General features: G+C 34.3%; 1 protein-coding gene across 2 annotated transcripts in view; it reads left to right on the top strand.

The window, feature by feature from the left end:
• Positions 1–25,043, top strand: part of LOC142984536 (uncharacterized) — a 57,552-nt gene that overhangs the window by 5,770 nt on the left and 26,739 nt on the right. For both annotated transcript variants that reach the window (XM_076132239.1, XM_076132237.1), the window contains exon 2: positions 15,828–16,367. In XM_076132239.1, coding sequence (XP_075988354.1) covers positions 15,828–16,367 — 540 coding nt within the window. The remainder of the gene's footprint in view (positions 1–15,827; positions 16,368–25,043) is intronic.

Here is a 25,043-nt window from a genome sequence, read left to right as displayed (position 1 = left end):
AGAAATTACTGCACGTACGTTGGTAAAGCTTGTAGCTTAATAACAACGGCCGCGTGAATTGATTTTATGAGTTAAGGCACGCTTACCGAGGTTTTTTCGTGGATGGGTGACTTAATATAAACCGTGTTTCCGAATACACGTTAAATTGTTGGTCCCGGCTGTCGTTTTCAAAGATCTTTGACAGTCGTTAATAAATGCCTTCCGAAACACTTGAACTCCATATGTATAAGATGGTCAACCATCCACAGAACAACCTTGGAGAGCGTAGCTTAACCTGAGAGATCGGTTCGTGGCTTTTAGATAATACCAATAGTACTTTGCCTTTGGGATTCGAACCCGAGACCTCGAGTTCAACACTAGTAAGCACTACCGATAGCTACAGAGGCAGTCACACACCATACCATCCTGTATAACACTGAATCCTTCTTATATCATAAATGCGAAAGTTTATGAGTATGTATGTATGTTTGTTACTCATTCACGCAAATACTACACAACCGATTAGGATAAAAATTGGTATGTAGGTAGCTGAAGACCCAGAATAACACATAGGCTATTTTTCATCCCGGAGTTCCCGAGGGATCGGGATTTACACGGAAGGGGTTTCGACGCGGACGAATTTGCAGTGGTCGCTAGTTTGCCTATAACTTTGCCTGTGTTATATTTTAAGTGACTTGACAAGTTTCTGTCAAGTATCGTGTTGAAGTCAATGTCAGTGGCAAGTGCGTTTATAAGTTGTTGAGTTGCTTCCATGCATTTTAATGTAGCAATGAACTACACCATGTCTAAGGTTTTAATAATGTCCTCCTGGCTGAAGTTTAGTGATACTAAGTGTAATTGAAACTAGCAAACTGTGTAGGAGTTTGTTTATAGTGTCCAAGTGTGTGCACAATACACAGTTACATTTAATATTGCATTAAATTAATCTCATAGCTACTTAGGTATCGAGATTTATAACGAAATGCAACAGACCAATGAATTCTCGAAGTTATGTGTATAACAGAAATAATTACCAGTTGTTTTAAGGTGAAAGATAACAAAGTGATCAAAATGTTGAAAGTTTTAAACAGTTCTTGAAACTCCTAACCCACACTTGGCCAGGAATCAAGGCTTATTTCGGTAGTAGACCCTTGCCTAGTAGAGTTCTAGAAATGGGCTTACTTACCATAGTGTTTGACAGAGACCAAAGAACGCATGATACGATCCTTACAAACTTCCCTCGTTTCATTCACATCCATATATCTTGTCATACAGTAAATGAGTTTATGTATTTATTTAATATCTTAAAAGCGACTATCAAAATTTATATATCCCGACCTGTAATTTCAGAATCAAGGCTAAGTTACAATTTACTAAACGCGAAAGAAATACCGTTTCACTATCAACATTAAAACCAAATAAATTAGCAATGATAACGAATGCTTTCTTTCCGCAAAGTTGGCAACACTACGTCAGTGTTGCCAACGAAAAATATACACTCAGGAAATTCTTGCTCTACTATTTTTAAGAACAGCTTATTTACAAAAATATTTTTTGTAATTTTCGACTCTATTTTTTGGACAATAAGGTTGGTTTTTGGTCGCAAGCTATGTAGAACTCTCGGTTTTGCTTGCGTGACTCTATGTAGCGTGTATTCAAATACATAGGGAGGGAATGAATTAATATGGTGTTAGTAATTTAGACTTTACTTTTACTGACGGATTAGCGTTTTTTAATGTGCTCTACATTTTTTTAAACGAGCTGTTGATTTTCGTAAATGGTTGTTGTCGAAAGGAAATGTTTAATGAAACTTTTTAGATTTCATTTTTTCTACATCCATTTTATTTTCTATTAACGCGCTTATCTTGTTTGCCACATCAAAACAAATATTAGGGCTTAACAAAACCTGCCGTTTTTTGAGTTTTGGGCATCGCCACACTTTCTTACTTACTTACTAAAAACACTCAAGTATGTATATATATAAAATATGACAACATTTATTGTCCCTTAAAGACAAAAAGCAGTGAAAATGTAGAGCTTCAAATCTTACATTTATTCCGGTCTACTTGTGAGTTTGGGTTCGACGGTTGTATCGAAATACTCAGAGTAGAGTAGAGTAGAGAACTTTATTAGTAAAGCCTTTATGAGAAGAAATGAAGTATTAGTAACAGGCGTGATAAAAAAAAATATTTTGTTATAAAATAGATGAAATAAACACTTTTCGCCATAAAATAATAAAAACGCGCAATAATTATAGTTTCTTTTGTAAAACAACTGCTTAAAAAAGAAAGATAATTTGTTTGAAACTACATAATTATTATAGAAACCAGTTACATTCATATAATAATTTTACTTTTAAAGTTGCTCTACCATTGTTTACGAACTCTCCAAAATAACTTTAAAATCTATAAACATCCAAAACCAATCCTTATCACTCTCAATAAACCCTAAATCTTCTTTATTTTAACAAAATCATCCCAAAACTCTACATAGAGTCGTCCTGACCTCAGTTACATCAGCGCGTCGAGTGGTTACATGAGAGTTAAGGAAGCGTTGCGCAACCTCGAAAGCGTTCAGTAGAAAGTGTACTAACGCTATACCCGTCTCTATCGTTTATATAGAGGTAGAGCGAGACGGCAACAACAATTGTGCTCTTCTGTTTTTCGAGAAAAGGTTTTTGTCAAAAATTTTGTAGATGCATTCTCATGGGTTGGTTTTGTGTTTAGAACTCTACCTAATTTTATGTTATCATATTTAAAATATATAATTCAATGGGTACTTTTTACAATGGTATTGATTAATCAAAGAGTTATTTATTTAGGTTCTAAACTGAAAAACATTCATATGTAATAAATATTACGCCTGTTATAACCGAAGGTGTTGGCAGAGGTGTATGAAATGCACTGACGTCCGCTATTAACAATGTTAGTCACATATAATAGGGGACGAGCCTATTGCTAACTATTAGAAGTGAACTAAATATTGAAGTTGTTCATTATTGAATTGCGACAGCATCTATGGCACTTTAGTTAAAGCGCAATATACACTAGTTAAGTCATTGCTTCATATTCCGAATAGATTATGAACATATGTTAAGGTAAACAAAGCCGTGAGTACAATATAACAGCGTTTTTTAACCTTTTCTAGTCTAGAAACTTCTAGGAAATCAAACACAATTAGGACCCTCTAAAAACTAAAAAACACCTCACGTTCGCGGATCTTTATGGTTTACGAACCACGGGTTACGAATCACTTATATCTTTTAAATAAAAAGGAATCACCAAAATGTATGTATGCTTATAACTTTTGCATAATTAAACCAAATTTGATTACTTATCATTTTTTTAGTATGTTTATAACTGTCGGGATGAGGATTGTCCCGTACAAACCGATCGATGGGTTGAAAATTCATTATTAACTTGATAAAATTGCACCATACCCAGACGAAGTTGAGTCAGTCCGCTAGTAAACCGTTTAACTAATTTCTGTCCACTTCTGGGTAAGGGTCTTCTCCCGGATTGGGGAACGGAATATGCCATAAGTCCACCACACAGGCTAAGCTGGATAACACCGCCTAAAACTCAACAAATCCCAGTTTCTCACAACACAAAAAAATCTAAACATTTCCATACAAAAAATGTTAAAACAATAAGTAATTTCTACAAGTCAAGAACGTGGGAGGCCGGGTGAAAACTGTAGTTTCACTGATGCTCAACAAAAAAGACAGATAAACTGTGTGAACTAGTATTGTTCGTAAGAAAGTGTTTGTACAATGAGATATACATTTAATTGTATTAGTTGATGCTATTTATTTAATTTATTACGTGATTTTATTATGTGATTTGTGCAGACAAAATTTCTGAAGAATATTATTTTTCTAAAGACTTCAATATAAGTGATAGCTGAGTGGTATAAGTTGGCACCTCCCATGGCAGTGATCGATGGTTCGAACCCGATGCAACACACCAATAACTTTTCCAAGTTATGTGTGCATTAGAAAATTAGAAATATTTGTTTCTAGCTCTAACGGTAAACGAAAACATCGTGATGAAACATTGCATGTCTGAAAATTTGTTTAATATTGAAGGTATGCAAAGTCCCCAATTCCCACTTGGCGTGGTTCAGCGTGGTGGACTCAAGGGCTAACCTAAGATAAGTAAGACCTTTACCCAGCAGTGGGACAGTAATGGGTTAAAAAGCCCCTAGGCTTCAAAACGAGTTCAAATGATATATATTTTGTTATATATTTTTGTTGTGTATCATGTATGGCGATGCAGATATATTCTGTGATGCCTTAGTTTAATTATAATAATATTTAAGTATTCTTCTTTTTATATAACTAGAATTTAGTATATAGTTAGATTTGAATATAAATTAATAATAAGCTGTAAATATGTGATCGAATAATTAATTAATCTATAGATCAATCCATTTAATAATTCCACGAAACCTCTTATAATATTTAAGGTATATTATTAGTAAGAAATACTTTAAAATATACCTATAAATACAGTCAAAATTTAATACCTAACATACTCGCATGACTGAAACTTAAGCAAGAGTTCAAATATTTAGCAACAAACACGGAAAGTTTGTAACATGTCACAATATGTAACGTATATAAATTACTATTGTTTGAGCACCAATCTATGTAGGCGACCATTTTGTTGTAGTATACCTATAGTGAAGAAATATTGGCTAGTGACTGAAGATTTTATGTAGTCTTGCTAAATTGAGTAATCTTCAGGTCCTATTTCTTGATGACATCACGTGTGTTACACATGAAGATGTAGGTACAGGTATAAGAATTACTGCCACATTTCACCAGTCTTCTTCTTATCGTATGGTTAGTGGTCAACCTAGCGTCAAATTTGTTCCAGCCACCCGAAAGGTCTTTGACATGGCTTTACGACTGTTTTATCTTTATTGAAAACAACCGCATTTACAATAAGCATTATTATTAGAAAATATCCTACTTATCCTATCCTCCTACACATAAACTGTAAGTGTGCCAAATTTCGTACTTCTGCGTCCGCAAGTTTTTCGTAAAAAAAGGCCAAAAGTTTTTGCTTCACGTATCTATATAAAGATTTGAGTTAAGTGTCACCGCGACACAAGAGCAATTCTTAGTGCGGGAGTTATATATTTAAAAAAGAAATACACATGTAAAATAAGGTCTTTTTCATATTGGCGCCAGAATTCTGTGTTAAATAATAAACCTGTCATTTCGAGACGTAAACAAAACAACCACAGTAGGTTAACTTAACCAGTTGGTTGCACAACCGTTGCGTAATTAAATGTCGGACACGTTAAGTTCAAAATGTCAAAAATTTCGTGATGTAATATTATTTAACTGTACTTCCGTGTTTTATCGGAACTTGCGTTTGGTGCCCGGTTTGAGTAAATTAAAAGAAACAGACGAAGTTATTAAGATACTTTTAAATTGATTTAATTATTATAAGAGCAGTGATAGCCGAGTGGTTGTAAGTTGACACCTCCCACGCCAGTGGTCGCAGGTTCGAATCCGAGGCAACACACCAATGACTTTTCGAAGTTATGTATGTATTAGAAATAATTATCACATGCTCCAACGGTGAAGGAAAACATCGTGAGGAAACCTTGCATGCCTAAAATTTGTTTAATACATTTATTGAGGGCATGCAAAGTCCCCAACCGCACTTGGCCAGCGTGGTGGACTCAAGGCCTAACCCCTCCCTCATTACGGGAGGAGACCCTTGCCCAGCAGTGGGACATTAATGGGTTAAATTTAATAATTATTTGTTAATAACATTTAAATGACTAAAATGAAGTGGGCACTAAGGTTGGTCAGTCTATGTTTTTCTTAATTTAGGTCAAGACTAACACGGGTAAACAAATAATAAAATTATAATCTGCTGATTGATGGTTAAATTCTGACTCTCGACGCGTTAGATTCGATTAATTAAGGTAATTATCAAATCAATTTTGATGAATTCAGATAGTTTACCTGGATTAGCACCAAAACCTTTTTACACCGAGCAACTATGTAGTAACTAGCTGACCCGCGCAATTTTGCTTGCGTCACGTAAGAGAGAATGGGTCATAGTTTTCCTCGTTTTTGTAACATTTTTTACTGGTACTCTACTCCTGTTGGTCGTAGCGTGATGATATATAGCCTATAGCCTTCCTCGATAAATGGGCTATCTAACAGTGAAAGAATTTTTCAAACCGGTCCAGTAGTTCCTGAGATTAGCGCGTTCAAACAAACAATCAAACAAACAAACTCTTGAGCTTTATAATATTAGTATAGATTAGTATAGATATTACAATTGTAAAATTTTACATCGTATCGGAATCAAACCCATGCAGTGTCGATTACCCTTTAAAAGCTTTTAATAATAACATTTAAAACATTTTACAGTTGTCACATGGGAATCGAACCTTAATAAGTGTTCACATTGGTCACATAACTAACAAGTTGATTGGTCAGTTAAACGGTAACCGTACAGTTAAAATGTCATGTCATTATTTAACTATTGTGTAAGTTAACTGATAGAAACTTGATACTTCCTCGTGTGAGGTAATATGTGTAAATGGTTAGGAAGGGACAGCTTAGTATGTTGAGAAGCTTAATTAGGGGATAATACATGTCTGCCTATATCTTAAGGTATGTGACTATTAAAATAATTTGAATAAAATCTTTGTTTGTGACAAACAAGTTGGTCCCTTTTTTTTATAAAGAACTATTGATCGTAGCGTAATGATATATAGCCTATAGCCTTCCTCGATAAATGGGCTATCTAATACTGAAAGAATTTTTCAAATCGGACCTATAGTTCCTGAGATTAGCGCGTTCAAACAAACAAACAAACAAACAAACTCTTCAGCTTTATAATATTATAGTATAGATTTATAATATTAGTATAGATTATAATATTAGTATAGATAACAAGAATGCTAAACATTTTTCGATCATTCCATAGATGGATGGTATTTGAACTGAGCGTCTTCGTACTTCGCGGGGTACGTTAAATGTCCATGTGGTTGTCAATTAAGATAACAGTCGTTAGTCTAGTTTTAGTCGTGAAAGACTAACAGACAGTTAGACATTCAAATTTCGCATTTATCATATTCAGGGCTAGCTTATGGATAAGTGTCGGATACCTTATCTAATAGATAGAGTACTAGACAATTTATGAAACGTTTATATTTTTATTATGAATATAAGATACTCATGTAGCGGAGTGTTGCAATCGTGGTTAAGTTCTACGTCGTATGTTTAACTGCCAGATAACCTATGTGACAGATAGATGGACATATTTTTGTAAAAAATCTATACTAATACTAATACTAATACTAATACTAATACTAATACTAATACTAATATATACTAATATACTAATAATATAATAAAGCTGAAGAGTTTGTTTGATTGTTTGTTTGTTTGTTTGTTTGTTTGAACGCGCTAATCTCAGGAACTACTGGTCCGATTTGAAAAATTCTTTCAGTGTTAGATAGCCCATTTATCGAGGAAGGCTATAGGCTATATAACATCACGCTACGGTCATTAGGAGCGGAGTAGCAACGAAAAATGTTACAAAAACGGGGAATATTTTGACCCATTCTCTTAGGTGACGCAAGCGAAGTTGCGCGGGTCAGCTAGTCTTTAAATATTCCTCCTGATAAACTATCTATTACTTATCTAGCAATAGTGAAATCGTTATGAATGTCCAAACAAAAACAAATCGACTTGTCATTACCAACGTTTCCTAGATCATTGCAATGTTAGGAAAACCCTAGCGACGACATGCACCGTGTCAATGACATTACGCATGTGCGACAGAGAGAGATGATGTATAATGTGCGTGTGTGAGTGAGATAGATATATGTTTGTTGCCGCCGATACGTTGTGGCGACCGCGGCAGTGAAATCTTTGTTAAGGGGATGTGCTGCTTTTAGTGTTGTTTTTTGAAAATTATAGCTTTAATTTATTAGTTAGGTAATGTAGAGTAGTCTCTTATTGTATTATAGAATAATAATTAATGCGAATATTACACAGGCCTGCTATGGTCAGGCTGCGACCACGGCCTGTGTAACCTGCGCCGAAACGTCAGATAAAATGCGAGTTCGCAGTAAATCGTGTATTCATTTATAATTATAATAAACATGCAACGCGAAAGTTTAAAAGTTATGACAGTAGGTCCTTTTATCGGACATAGGGTAGGGATTTCCATTAGGGTAGGTTACCAAAGAACATAACTGGCTATAATCCCTGTACAACTACAGTGCTTAAGGTCGCCTCGCCATTGTTTTGGGATGTCATGGGTTCGATTTCCACACGGAACAATTATTAATGCAAACCACAATAATAGTTTCGAGTCTGGTTGTACTTTGTGTCCGTTATTAGTATATCTGTAAAAGTCCCCACGACACAAGAGCAATTTTTAGTGCGGGAACTGTCTTTAAAAAGGAAAAAATATCATTGTTTCAATTTCATTGTTTGATTCCTGAGTTAAACAAAGGTTTATTATTATTATGTAAGTAGCTGTCCCATTTCACGTGCCTAGCATACAAACATATCATTTAAAACGAGGCACTACCTCTTAAGTTGCATTACGCGTGTGCGCAACGATTGACCAATAACAACCGTTAGATTATGCACTTAACACACATCACACACACACACGCACACATACACACAGACACACACGAAGTCAAAGTTAAATATGTTTTATATCATAAACTTTAAACAAGTATTTGATATCGTTATAGTATTACACACATATAATACACACAAACACAAAAGTCAAATATGTTTTATTTCAAAAACTTTTCACAAGCATTTGAAATCGTCATAGTATTTTAAATCTACCACTACTGTTTCGAAAAAGCTGTTGCTCGTGAAAAGTTACATTTTTATTTTTTGGCCATGGAAGAGCGAAGTCTCCAAACACAGACATATGTTTGTTTAAAAGGATCATTGCCAATCACAGCCACCCATTGTTGTAACAAATAGCTGAAATTAATATTTTTCATTTAATTTTTACATAAACACATACACACACACACACACAAACACACACACACACACACACATACACAAAGTCAAAGTCAAATATGTAATATTTTTATAAACTTTAAGAAAAGTGTGTAACTGTTTGTTTTCCCTAAATAAATAAATAAGTATTTGAAATCACATAGTATTTTTAATCTACCACCGTTTCGAAAAAGCTGTTGCTCGTGAGAAGTAACAAGAAACTGACACACACACACACACACACACACACACACACACACACATACACACATACACACACACACACAAACACACACCCACAAACACGTGTAATGGTTTCAAAGGTATTGAGAATTATGCAATATTACGAAGATAGGAAGTTATGTTAAAATTATACAATGTTACCACATTTTAGGTCGCTGTGAGATAAGCCCTTTTGCTTTTGTGTGTGGGCTTTGAGATATGAGCAAGTACATGAATAAATATATTTATTTATAGTGATAATTTATGTTTTATACTTTTGATCTGGCCACCTCTTTCTTTTTAACATTGATTTAACGTCGTTTCGCGATTTTTTTGAATTATTTTCCTTGAAAAATAGATATAGTATATATATGTTACTGTAAAAGCCCGAACTGTGGTAAATCCTAAGATTTTCCGGTATAACCTAAGATTTACCAACTCTCAATGGTAAAAGTCCGAACAAGTCAGAGTTTAAAAACTATGTTACGATATATAAAAAAATCCTCCTTCATAACTATGTTTATAACTATTTCACGGTATAATTATATACTGTGACATAGTTATGAAGAAGGAGTTTTGGGCATAGCGACATGGGTAGGTTAGGTTAGAAGGCTAAGGTGGGAGCGAGCGAAGCGAAGCTCCCACCTTAGCCTTCGTGGTTATTTTTTTTTAACCACCCAGAAGGAGGAGCCCCGCGAAGCGGGGCTCCGGCGACATCTCGATATCATCAAGTGAATATACGTAAAAGTTCGAAATAAAATAATTGTTCGGACTTTTACCATTGCGAGTTGGTAAATCTTAGGTTATACCGGAAAATCTTAGGATTTACCACCGTTCGGGCTTTTACAGTAACATATATATGTCACCGTAGAATGCGTAGCCACTATTATAAGACAAATATTGTAATAATTAATTCGGGTAAGTCAGAATCTTTTCAACTCTACTTTTTTCATAATTCTCTAGCAAAAGAGTCGTTAAAACCGCATTCAAATTAGTGCAGTTTTTTTTAAAAAAGCTTTAAGTAAATTTATTTTCGGTTATATTACTTTAATACAGGCTCTATACATCAACATATAATTATATTATTTAAGTAAATTTTCATCACACCACATGTAAGTTACAAAATAACACAAAATACATATTTTCATTACAAAACAATGACCCATCGTTTGCCCAACACAAATAACTAGTTATTTATTTATAACCGGTTATTTATTTAGCCGTTATTGGCGAGTGAACAGATGACTGTTATTGTGTAATGTTGCTGACGGTACACTATAGGGACTGGTGAAAGCTAATACTGGCTGCAAGTAAATGCAATTGTGAGGTGGCTTATTTTATTTAAAGACAGTTTAGTGGTTTTAAGAACAGTTGTTAAAAAAATTGGCTACTAAAATGTTGATTTTTTGGAAAACTAAAGCTGTTTTGAAATATAAAAATATAGGTACTGATTTGATGTATTTTAATTACGAGTTTATTGATTTAATGTAATTATAACAAAATACTCAAATATTTTCGCAAAGGCTTTAAAACCCCCATTTTACATGAAAAGCTAGGTTTGGCTATACTTTAATGTAGGTTTACGTTGCTGTAAGAAGCAATTTTGAAAATAGTGTCGTGTTTTAATCAATATTATACTAGCTTTCAGCCCGAAGCTTTGCTCGCGTGGAATTTCACCCCCTTCTGGGGAGAACTTACTAAAATCCTCTCTGAGTGCAGTATCAGTTAGTGCTACACTTTTTAAGGAATCTTTAATTTCAAGTTTCTACGCTCAGTAATTTCAACTGTGCGATGTTCATCTACTCAGTCAATCTTTCAGTAGCGGAAGAGTTAAATATTCATTTTAAATTATAATTCAACCCAAAATGTTTTAAACAATAAATGAAACAAATTGATTCAACTTATTTTCACTCTATTTAATATAAAAATAAACACCCGATTACACAATTTGTCTGCTGACGGTACCGTAGCTTGCGTAATATCGATTAAGATGTCTTTACCGATCATCTGTATCGATATTTATGTATCGATTGCATCGATTCCAATCGATTCGGTAGTGAACGTTTCTAAGAGGTTCAATAAACGATTTTTTAAATGGAATAATGCTTATGCTGTGGTTTTGCTTGTATTGAAAGATTTTGAGTTAAGACACTTACTGAGAGATCCATAGACTTTGCTTTTCATGAGTTCAATGCTCAAATTCACTGAGCCCCGGATTCACCACATCTGAAAAAGTATCAGTTAATGTATCAGCGGTAATGTTTCAGAGTTTTTCATAAATTTTCAGTAATTTTATACAACACTTTATTTTTAAGTGGTGTGGCCCTTACTGTCGTCTGATATAAAGGTTATAATAATATTCCCGTAATAAAAAGTATCCTATATTTCAATCTAGATTATAAAGTAACTGTGTGTTTATTTCACAAAAATTTAGCATTTCTTGCGTGTAAGAATAATAAACATCGTAAAAACTAAAACATTTATAATCTTTGTAGAACTAACTCCCGGTTTCTGAGGCCCATTTAGCGGTAGTTTATCTATTCAATAACGTTTAAACTCACATAAACATGACAGTTTGAATAGATAAACTACCGCTAAATGTGCCTCAGAAATCGGACATAAGACCACCCAAAAACGAATATTTAATTGCTGATCTATACACGTATAGCTAACATTACGACTTATCGCGTTAGTAGTAAGCAGAAATCACATAAGATCTGCAAATGGCAGTGTTACGACACACACAGTGTCCTGAATATCGATGCCTATTGGCACAGTTAAATACATGACTAGTATGTAAGTGGCTGTTAATAGGTTGTTAACCGATTGTGGAAGTAAAGAGTGTAATGGTTTAAGCATGGCGCAATAGAGGCGTGACGCTACAGGATGCTGTCTGTTCGATTTCTGGTTGAAACCAATATTTGTATGATCTTGTGTTAGCGTACTCACGATCTTCCTAATAAGAGAAACTGGTTGTTTATGATACAAACATGAAATGACACCTTTGACCACAAAAAAATTGTACTTGCACGAGTGAACTTTATCCTTATCTATACTAATATTACTAGTATATAAATCTGAAGAGTTTGTTTATTTGTTTGAACGCGCTAATCTCAGGAATTGCTAGTCCGATTTGAAAATTATTTCAGTGATAGATAGTTCATTTATAGAGGAAGGCTATAGGCTATATAACATCACGCTACGACCATTAGGAGCGGAGTAACACCGAAAAATGTTACAAAAACGGGGAAAATTATGACCCATTCTCTCTTCGGTGACGCAAGCGAAGTTCCGCGGGTCAGCTCGTCTATACTAATATTATAAAGCTGGAGAGGTTGTTTGCAAACAAACAAACTCTTTAGCTTTATAATATTAGTATAGGTTCTCTCTTATGTGACGCAAGTGAAGTTGCGCGGGTCAGCTATTTCATTATAAAAAACAATAGGCACTCCACTCGGGAGAGTGGAGTGGAGAGAGATGATCAATGACACTTTACATCGACGAAGAGTGGAGATCTAAAACAGTGCTTATAAACACTATGCTCTGTTTCGCTTCTTTGAACATAAACCTTTAATAACATTCTTCACAGTACACTTATTGATATTCAATGCACTTACTTTGTCGTAAGAGACACACGTGGTGACTGCATTCATTTATGTAACAGTTAATACTATGTAATGTGACATAATGTCCCTGTAGAGTTAGCCAGAAATTACAGAGTAAGTTATCTGAGTTAAGCGACAAGCACAGCTTTCCAGGACTATTGGATTTCCTCGATAACATAGTGGTAAAAGAATTAGTTTCTCAACTAAGTGGTCGAAGGTCCCATCCATACTAATATTTTAATGCGAAAGTAACTCTGTCTAGTCTAATAACAGATCAATCATACCTAAACTACTGAACCAATTTGCATGAAATTTGGTATGGAGATATTTTGATACCCGAGAAAGGACATAGGTAATTTTTTACCCCGGGAAAATGACGCATTCCCATAGGAAAATTCAGGTGGCGGACGAAGTCGCGGGTAAAAGCTAGTTCAATTATAAAATAGGTAAAATTATTGGTGTATATTATAAATTATTATCACCTGTTTTATTGGTACCTAAATAGAAAATATAATAATGAAACCTTGCATACCTTAGGTTTTTAAAACGGTTCTTGAAGGCGTGCTCATTTCGCTATGGTTGTGGTTCATTAAGGGAGAAGATCTATGCCCAGCAGTGGGACAACTCTCTGGTAGACTTCCCGCTCTTGCTCTTGATACATCAAAAGTTTGAAAAAATGACGTGGTAAATTTTTTAAAACGGTCATTTTAAGGACCCAATACAAAATAGGCATTTTATTTACTTAGTTATAGTAGATACATATATTACTGTACCATTAATGTTACTAATCTCTTGACTGCTAAAACTACGTGACCGACTCGGGGATCGAATCTGTAACCTCGCGAAGTAGCAAATGATAGAACTACTCTCAATAATTCACCACACGTGCATATTGCATAATTATGCAATAACCGTTAAATACTATGTAATGTGACATAACTTTACGACTGATCCTTATAGGGTAAGGTAGAGGTGTGTTACGTATTGAAAATGCGGATGGTGTAGCGGTTAGAATCATCCCTTTACTATTAGTGTCACAGGTTTGATTCTCACGATTACTCAAAATTGCAGCTAACTTTTGTACTAAATATTTAAATAATAATAATTAAAGCCCGTTGCTAGTCTAGTCTACTACCTAGACTCCCCTACTAGGGTTACCACCTATTTTTAAAAGAAATAAAGTATATTTAGGTCTGAGAAGGAAGATAAACAGGATTTTACGAAAATGAACAATGTTAGTTAGCCCATTTATTGAGGAAGGCTATAGGCTATATATCATCACGCTACGGCCAATAGGAGCAGAGTAGCAGTAAAAATGTTACAAAAACGGGGAAAATTTTGACCCATTCTCTCTTATGTCACGCAAGCGAAGTTGCGCGAGTCAGCTAGCACATATCTAAAGTAACATGAAAATGAAGCCATTGACTTCTTTTTGACATTTATTTTAATTCACGAAGAAACAAATTTGACTGTCATTTTTTAATTCACCCCTACATTTACATTTGATGAAAAAATTGGCCGTTTGAATCGATACTCTAACACGATGAAATATCACAAGAATCAAACCTCACATCCCACAGGGTCAAATTGGCTACTACAATCACAGTGCCATACACCGACACTCATTATTCATTTCCCATGTCGTAAAGATGACTAATTAACGGACACATAGGAAATACCTACCCATACATTATCTTGACACACTGTCAAGTTACGAAACTTGGTGATTTCGACAGTTCAAAAGTTGGTATTACTAATCACTTGAAAGTTTCGAGTAACTATTGTTTTGAAATTACAACAGCACCTCTAGCGACGGTTTTCAGAACTAAAACCAGACGCTGAAATAATTGGTTAGCTGGGCTACCATTCATAATATAATATTGGTAGTGTTAAAATTGAAAGTTTATGGAAACTGTTTTTATTTTGATATGTCCTGGTCTGCCTGCGACCTGTGCCGAAACGTTAGGCATTTTAAGGTAAAATGCGTGTTCGCGTTAATTCACGTATTCTATTATACATTAAACATGCAACGCGAGAGTTCAAAAGTTATGTTTTAATTCTAATTTCTATTAAATGAGTTGATTGGTTACCGTAGTACCTATTTTAGGCTATAAATCACTTAACTAGATGAAAAAATTGTTATTTCAATACTTTAGGTCCTAGTTTTTCAAAAGGTTATGGTCTTCAAATATTTGTTCGTAAAATCGGTTACCCTGGAGCGAAGCGGACAGGTATTTATTATACGAGTATTTTTAAGAATTTGTTAAAAGCGGTAAATTATTTAATTTTCTTCTTGAATGTAGTATTTTAATAATAGTCTATAGTATGTGTTGAACTAATTAAGTTTTGAACTTATAATTAATATACTATTAGTTGATTATCGTGTATCTAGTAGTTATGTATTATTGCGCATTTTGTATAAAAGGGAAACTCTTACAAATCTAATCTTTTTTCGTCTTAATTACTCATTCATTTCATAACTTATCATCTTTAATACTGTATATATTTAATTGTATATAATCGTATATATGTACATACTATTATATTTATATGTGTATTTTTCTGTTTATTTAAAGTTCTGAATGATTCCTTTGTAAACTCAAACTTATCTTGTTCCTTTATGTGATTATGGCTTTAGATCTTCACAAAATAGCAAAATTCCCTATATTGCATTGTTTTAGGTTAAAAGAAGACATGAATATTACTGCTCTAACATAATAAAATGATTTCTCGAAAGCATTAAATAATCGTCCAATTTTTGTTCCATCCCCATTTCACATTAAAAATTTTCATAGTCCCATTTCCTACGCAGAATGTTTTTAAAAGCACTCACTCGTTGTTGACCATAGTTCAAACAATAACTACTTTTAAACTATCTAATAAAAACGAGATCTAAAGCCGTCTATTATCACAGAAATCTATTACTCAACACACAAAAAAAGTCATTCACAACTTTACCCATTCACCTTTTCCGAAATGACCTTATTTTTTTCTAATTCGTACAGATGCCAACGAACCACCACATCGAGCTCAATACCACAAAGATTATAAAATTAAAAGAAAACACGTTTTAGAGAAACCAATGTTCATACAGACAGACAAACAAACGCTAAAAAGAGCTGATATATACGCCTTTCCGAATGTAACGAACAGACTTGCGGATCTGCCGAAATTTAAACCGATTTCTGATGAGCAGATGTTGAAAATTAATGAGATTTTTGACAGTCTACCTTCGAGACTGCCTAAGAGAAAAGGCAGGGTATTGACTCCCCCTAAAACAGTTGCAGAAGTAACAAAAATTCAGACTACAGAGCCCCCCAAATCTGACGATCGAAATGATGGGAAGAAATGCTCGCAAGGGGGTTCCTGCGAGTTTTTCTTTTACTGTTGGATGGTGGGGGGTCTTCTCGAAGGTTCTTGCGGTGGCATGCTAAAAGGCTGCTGTCACAGAGTGGTGAAAGCTGGAATTTTGGGCGTTCAGGACTCTAATAGCATAGAGTATGGCAACGAAGGATTGAGTTACGGACCAGTCGTGAACGACGAAAGTAAGTTGTTGTCGAAGCGTAATATTGTGTTCTGTTAGTTAATTTTGCACGCTTTTTATACAGCACCTACCTACTTACAGGCTGGCCGGATGTTGAGTTCGTTTCAGTATGAAATTGAGCCTTATTATTACGTGGTTTTGAGAGAAGGATTCCATTATCATAGAAAGTAATGAAAATTCTAAAATATCTTCTGACTACTGCTGAAATTTTTGGATTCTTGATGGGGTAAATATGGAGTTATTTCGCATAGGAAACTGCTGTTTTTGTGCTTCAGGCTTTCATCAAATTATATGCTAAAAATCCCATTCATAAATGTTATATCACCTATTCGAAGGGGTACTTATAAAATGCAATTTCTAATATTGAAAGTGTCCAGGCCTTTTCTCCGTATACTTAAGTAGATTTGCGGCTCAAATTTGTATTTGCGCACCCAATATTTCGGCCAGTCACAGAATTAAACCCAAAATATATCACATTATGCATTAGAAGTAACAAAAACTAAGAATGCTTTTGCATGAAAATAATGTAAGTATATAAATGTATTTATCAAAAAATCCTTTATACATATATGTTTATATTACCCTTAAAGCTTTCTTCCAAAAAAAACTACGATATTACGCTTCGGTTTGGAACAGCGCCATCTAGCGACAGTTAAACGTACTAACAGAGCTCAGATGTGGTAGTTCGGCAAGACATAGATAGGATTTGTTTTTTCTTCAGGAACCAGCGACAATAATACAGGTATTGAAAGAAAATGTTGCTTTAGAAAAAAGAGACAAAAATCAAAATTATTCGAAATCTCGATTATAAAAAGTTACATTTTATCGGTAAAAAAAAAAGACTGAAATCATTTTTTTATTGCTAATTATAGTGCGAAAGTCATGGGAGCCATTTGATAAAATGTGATTTTTATTATAAAACGGAATTTGAATTTTTTGATTTGCGGCCTTTTTGTTAAAGCAGCGAAATGTATATAATTTTTTATTATTAATTTTGTGTTTTTTATTATTTTATTCTTTTTTTATTTTCGCCTCTATTCTAACTATGTCTTGCTTTCTCACGTCTATGACGTCATTATGTATATATTTTTGACACTAACATACTAACTCAATTTTATTATTTTATTTTCATTTTTTTTTGTTTTGTGTGTTCTAGCGATGCAGGTAAGTCGTATTTTTTATAATTTGTAAATATTTTACTTATAGTATACAGGTATAACAATTATTTTTCATTGATAACAAGAACATTTCATTTGGTATTTTTATTGTAAAAAACTACTTTACTTTATAATGTTCATGTAAGGTACTTGAACAGTTTAACATGACAATAAAATAGAAATTGAAAATTTATTTAAATATCTCATTCATACATTCATAAACAAGCATTTCTTATTTGCCGTTTCGGCAAAAACTACCTACACAATCAAAGTGCACACACAATAGAATAGTTGGCTATCAGTTAAATCAGCTACCCTTTACAAAATGTCAAAAACACAGTTTAGAATAGAAATACGACATAGTGATGTCACAGTTTCGTATATTCGTTGGTATTAAACGAGTGCCTTATAAAATGTTCAGCCTGTAACTATTACAATATCAGAATTATTTACGAAAATTATATAGCCTGAGCATTTTAGATGAACCTTTTACGAGTAGAAGTTTAATCATGTTTCTTTTACCTGGTCACCTACCAAATTGTCTAAAAATCAAATCTAAATATCAGAAATTCAAAGCAAAATATTCACAAAGAAATATATGTATATTCTTCACTTACATTCCATCTATACTATACTAATATTATAAAGCTGAAGAGTTTGTTTGTTTGAACGCGCTAATCTCAGGAGCTACTGGTCCGATTTGAAAAAACATTTCAGTGTTAGATAGCCCATTTATCGAGGAAGGCTATAGGCCTTCATATATCATCACGCTACGACTAATAGGAACAGAGTACCAGTAAAAAAATGTTACAAAAACGGGGAAAAAATTAACCCATTCTCTCTTATGTGACGCAAGCAAAGTTGCGCGGGTCAGCTAGTATACAATATACATACATTTGTACATAATATACATATAAACGAAACAAACATCATAGATCAGCTGATAGTTGCGCAACGTTGATTTCTACTTCACAATTAAGGTCACACACAAACAATTATATTTATTACTTATAATAAACGTTTGAGCACTTTTTCTTTTTATACATTTATCTTTTTTTCATAGACTTGCTGATCGAACATTGTTTTGGTCAAAATGGCGAGAATTGTAAGAACCTTAGCAAGTCGCGTTCTCTGGTCTCTGTCTACTACTTTGGGAAAACAGCGTCAAACTATGAATGTATGTCTCTGCTTACCCTTATGCAAAATAGCGTGATTTTATGCATGTATGTCTGCCTACCCCTATGAGACAACGGCGTGATTTTGTGTGTTTGTATGTATCGCATCGTTTATTGGGTCATATCAGTGATGTATTGCAAAAAGGTCGAGTGCGTAGTAATAGTAACCGGCGGTCCTGTATGATAAAACGTTTGGATGTGAATAAGATAACGAAAATTTTATCATATTTTTCATGTAAGCATTATTTTCGTTAATACGTTTTTTCCATCTGCTTTTAAGCCCGCGAATTCGTGCACCTAAAAAAACTCGGATAAAAAGTATTAGGGGTATTCTATTTGTTAGTTTATGTTATAACCTATCTGTGTTTCAAATCGTGTCTAAATTCGTTGAGTAGCTATGGCGTGATTGAGTAACAAACATCCATCCAAACATTTAAACTTTCGCATTTATAATACTCGTACGATTGTTAGGCACATGTAATAGATTTTAGCCAATTTAAATTAAATTTTATTATTATATATGCACACTACAACGTTCGTTATAAGTCAGTCTATCTATTTGCGAAAATCTCTTGAAAATCAGTTCAGTAGTTTTCGAGTTCATCTTAATTATACAAGCGAACACAAAGGCTTTGTTTTATTATGTAGGTTACTGATCGCGTTCAATATAATATTTATGTTTTAATAAATCAATGTTTCATTATTTTACTATTATTTATTAGAGGCGATATACCACATATTAAATTACTTAAGAAAATTAAACCCATTAATGTCCCACTGCTGGGTAAGGGTCTCCTCCCGTAATGAGTTAAGGGTTTGGCCCTGAGTCCACCACGCTGGACAAATGCGGGTTGGGGACTTGCATAACTTCAAGAACTGTTCTAAAGAACTCTCAGGCATGCAAGGTTGCATCACGATGTCTTCCTTCACCGTTGGAACAAGTGATAATTATTTCTAATACACACATAACTTCGAAAAGTTATTGGTGTGTTGCATCGGGTATCATTGCTTAGAAAAATTGCAAAATGTCTGATGTTATTTTTGCGTCTGTGTTTCCCCAGAAAGTAGGCAGAGATGTCGTTATAATTTAAATATCGCTTGCGGCTTTACTTATGTACGTTTGGTAATACCTACACTCGTGTTGTCATTAGACAATTAGTTTCATTATGATATGAATGAAAGACCCGCGATTCATAATTAACAATGTTACGTTCGCGTGTTAGGGCTTATTGCCATATACTGGCTACGGTACCAAATTCAAGGTTAGTATTGAAAATATTCTTATACAAATCAGAAAATATTAATATACATACACTTTGTCTAACCTCGCAAGCGAACCTACCTAAGACTTCGTGATCCTCCAGACCACAGACGCATGTATACAAGAATATGTTCAATTACCATAATAGTATGTAGCTCCAAAAATAGAATATAGTCTACACTTTCATACATTTGTAGACCACTAATAATAGAAACTAGTCAAGTGCGAGTCACAGCGGCAAATCGAGGGTTCCGTATTGCATTATTTATAAAAAAAAACACGTCTTATGCGTATTATGTACGTATGGGAGCCTCTGATTATATATTTGCTGTTTAAGCTGCAACAGAAATACATCATTTGTGTAATTTTCAACTGTCTAACTATCACGATTCATAAGATACAGCTTGTTGACCGACAGACAGACAAACATACAGACAGACGGACAGACACACAGTCTTAAGTCCCGTTTTTACTCTTTAAGTACTGAACTCCATACGAAATCCGTCTAAAATACATTTTCTTGTACAGACAGTCAAACATACAGACAGACGGACAGACACACAGTCTCGTTTTCACCCTTTAAGTACTGAACTCTAAACCAAATCCGTCTCAAATAAATTTTCTTGTATGTAAATGTATTATATTGTATTAAATTGGTCATTGTTATTCACAAGTCGAGATAATTCCGCGTACACAATGACTTTCTGACTGTTCTGTTATGTAATGTGCACTCTCCTTTATTGTATTGTGTTATATGCGTATATTGAGCGAAGGTTTATTTCATTTTCTTTAAATTGGCCCTGTTATTTACAGCATATTAAAGGGCAAAGGTATATTTCTTTTTCTTTAGAAGTATTGGCCAACGCTTGAAATTTAGCGTATATTTGAATTAAAGAAACCTAAATTCTTGTATCGTGTAAATTCGTGGAAAATATGCCATGTCTGTAACTATTTCTAGTTAATGTAAAATTATCTTTAAGTTAAGTGGTTTAGCCAAAGCGTGGCAGACAAATAGACAGACTTTTCATAAGCCTGAATATACGTAGTACCAGATACAGAATTATGATTTTATCGAAAGAAATCCTATTTGTTGGCTTTCCTTTATGTACATTTACACACATTTCGCCATTTTTCTTATCTTAACCTAGGTAATTAGAAGCAAACCTATTGCTATTGCAATCTTATTATCCTACTTATTGATAATGAGTGTCAAAATTGATCACAACTAACCTTATAAGTAACTTACTTACATTCCTATCCTGTCCTTAACAAACTTACTTAACCTACATTTGATCTCAAAATTCGGTCACCCATCCCAATCCAAACCTCGACCGCTTCACTTAACCCAGATCTCGTTTGATCCTCTTACTACACCACGACTACAGATTACATAACACAACTTTCACCCCGGCGCCGGACGGTCGCGCACTAAACGGATCTTAATATTATGGCTGCCAACTTGAAATGGACAAGCGAATTTTGGTTTAATCCTACTAATATTATAAATGCGAAAGTTTGTATGGATGTTTGTTACTCTTTCACTCAAATACTACTGAATCGATTACGCTGAAATTTGATATGTAGGTAGCTGAAAACCCAGAATAACACATAGGCTACTTTTAATCCCGGAGTTCCCGAGAGATCGGGATTAGCACGGGAAGGGTTTCTACGTGAACGAAGTCGCGGGCAGCCTCTAGTATATTATACTTGCTTTTGCCCGCGACTTCGTCTTTGGTTTGTGACTTAAGACAGAATTTGCACACAAACATTTATCCTCTATTTTATCCTCTTGGGGGTAGAATTAATCAAAATTCTTAGCGGATGTCTACGTCATAACTTCACCTGCATGCCAAATTTCAGGCCCATCTGTCCAATGGTTTGGGCTGTGCGTTGATAGATCACTAAGTCAGTCAGTCACCTTTGAATTATAACCAGCTTTTGTTCGTGGTTTTCATGACATAACATCTATACTAATATTATAAACCTGAAGAGTTTGTTTGTTTGTTTGAACGCGCTAATCTCAGGAACTACTGGCCCGATTTGAAAAATTAATTTATTGTTAGATAGCCCATTTATCGAGGAAGACGCTACAACCAATAGCAGCAGAGCAACAGTAAAAAATGTTACAAAATCGGGGAAAATTTTGACCCATTCTCTCTTATGTGACGCAAGCGAAGTTGCGCGGGTCAGCTAGTAAGGTATATAAATCTAGTCTGCGAACAGAGCCGCGGGCAGAAACTAGTTAAATAACAAGTCTATATTGTCACATTAGTAAAAGTACATGCACATTAGTACAGTCTAAGTGCTAAATTTAGTAAAAAGAGCTCCATTATGTCCGATTTTGACCATAAATGACCATTTACTTAGCATTTTAGTGGCTAATTTGCAATTCTATATGAATTAAAGACAGTTTTTTATTATAGAGTAGAAATTGTAGAATTTTATTTAGTTGCTAAAGTTTTCACTTATTTTGTTGCAATGGCGAATTTAATTTTATAAATACGAGTCTAGAGTGAATAACTTTAATTTTAGTCCCACTGCTGGGCAAGGATATTCTTCTGTAAAGAAGGAGGGGTTAGGCCTTAAGTCCACAACGCTGACCTAGTATGTGTTGGGGACTTTCCATCGCTTTTTAATCTAAATAAGCTATTAAAATTGAAGTGTAAGTTTCTATTTCCAAGATAACATATTATTTTTTTTCTAAACCCATTACTGTCCCACTGCAAGGCAAGGGCCTCCTCCCAAACGAGGGAGAGAGGTTAGGCCTTGACTCCACCACTCTGGCCAAGTGCGGGTTGGGGACTTTGCATGGCGGTAAAAAATGTATATGAAACACAGACCTCTCTTTTGTTTAATAGATTGAAAATAGTCTTAAAAGGTCAGGTGCCGGCGGCCCTGTATGACAAGATGTAGGGATGCGAATCATTGGCTCTACCTTCCGAACAGGCGGTAAATTCACTCGCTGTATCATTGACTATCATAAGTTTGACCTAAATGAATAACCCCCGGTGTCTGAGGTACATTTAACGGTAGTTTATCTAGTCAATAGCGTTTTTTTATATGAGTTTGAATGCTATTGAATAGATAAACTACCGTTAAATGTACCTCAGAAACCAGGGGTAAATGATTTGATTTTGATTTTGAATGAGGTAAAAGAAGTTTGTAAGGATCGTACCAAGTAGTGTTCTTTGGTCTCCGCTTACCCCTATGGGAAAAATGAGTGATTATGTATGTATTAAAAACAAATTTAGCAATTTTATAGTTACTATAACCTTCAAAATTGTAACGCAATATTTCAAACCTTTTTTGTTGAAGCCACATAAAAGCCTTGTACAATATAATATGTGATGAAACATATAATATGGGTATTCCTCTATTTCTTAATATTGCATTAACAAAAGGTTTTACCTAAGTTAAGAAAGAGTTCAAAGAAGTTCCGTGACTCTGACGCAAGTTGTCAAGAGTTAAATTATAAGATGACTTTTCGAAGTTATGTGTGTATTAGAAATAATTGTCATTTGTTCCAACGGTGAAGGAAAACATCGTGATGAAATCTTGCATTCTTGTACACAGCTCTTGAAGGGAAGTAAGACCCCGATTCAGCTAGCGTCGTGGACTAAAGGCCTAAACTTATTTTGGAGTATCTCCCAGCAGTGGGACAGTAATGGGTTAAATGTATTATTTATCGTATGGCCTCTTAAAGCCTTTTAAAATGACTTCGGGACTGGTATCTTAATTGACAATAACCAACATTTAACATAGTCTGTGAAACAAATCTCAAATCGGTCACCCATCTATAAAACCTCCTCACAAGAAGTTGCTTAACTATATAATAATAGTTTTTAATAGAGATTTCAAACACACTGCTTACTATCTTAGGAAAAGTCCTTGATATACCAAAATAAGGTCAAGAGACCAAAAATACTCTACAACTGGACTGCGTAATCGAACCCGCTACCTAACGATCGTAAGTCACGCATATAACAAATGTAAGTCGTTTCTAAAGTTTTGTAATATTTTTTATTAAGAGGCCATATATTTTTACTGCTTATGTGGTTTTAGCGGTAGTGTGTACTACTGATCACAAAGTTTCAGGTTTGATTACCCGGTCGGACAAATTGCTTTTGGGCTTATATACGAATGTTTTCAGTAGCGTTCTCTTTCTTTCTAGCTTACTGTGGCATGAGGAATAAAGCGTGAATTTATGTATATATGTACAATTTAAATAGTAGGTAATAGACTTACATGGGACTAACATACTACGTAAATTATGGAAAGCTGGTGTATTTATTAGACCTCTGCCTACATATACCGGTGTGGCGTGATGTTATTAATTTAAGAAAAGTTTCGTCTTATCCATGTTTTTAAATTTTATACGTTTTTTTGCCATATAAATAAAAAAAAAGTGTCACTTAGCGGTATAAAATAGATGTTGCCCGATTCTCAGACCTACTCAATATGCTCACGAAAATTCATCAAAATCGGTCAAGCCGTTTCGGAGGAGTATGGCAACGAAAACTGTGACGCGAGAATTTTATATATTAGACGTATTTTTTTAACAGCATCCTCCTGCTTCGTAAAACCATTAAATACTTAATCCAACCCGGAATCAAACTCAAATCATAACGACAGCAAATAGCTCAATAAAAACCCCGACATATAATTGTAATCAACATACAAAACAATATATTTATATAATATTTAGCACATCGATTCAGGCGAATCGATTAACCGTAACTGAATCGAATCGTAGAGATGTAACCTACAATCGAATGATCGGTAGTCGGTTACGTCTGTAATTCATTATGTAAAATTGTTATTCTTTAATTATGGATTTTGTGTCAATTCGAATTGTCTGTTTCCGGTCTTCCATGTATAAGAATCTATATATTCTATGTTATTATCTTTATATATATAATTCTCCTGTAAGTGTGTACGTCACTGAACTTCTCTTAAACGACTGGACCGATTTTAATGAAATTTTTTATGTGTGTTCAAGGGGATCTGAGAATGGTTTAGATTCACAATTTTGTCCGCTGGACAATGTTTTTTTATTTAATGTTTATGGAAAAACAACGTTGGCC

This window comes from Anticarsia gemmatalis, chromosome 27 (genome assembly GCF_050436995.1).
Source record: "Anticarsia gemmatalis isolate Benzon Research Colony breed Stoneville strain chromosome 27, ilAntGemm2 primary, whole genome shotgun sequence".
Classification (NCBI taxonomy): domain Eukaryota; kingdom Metazoa; phylum Arthropoda; class Insecta; order Lepidoptera; family Erebidae; genus Anticarsia; species Anticarsia gemmatalis.
This window is presented reverse-complemented; position numbering and strand designations above follow the sequence as displayed.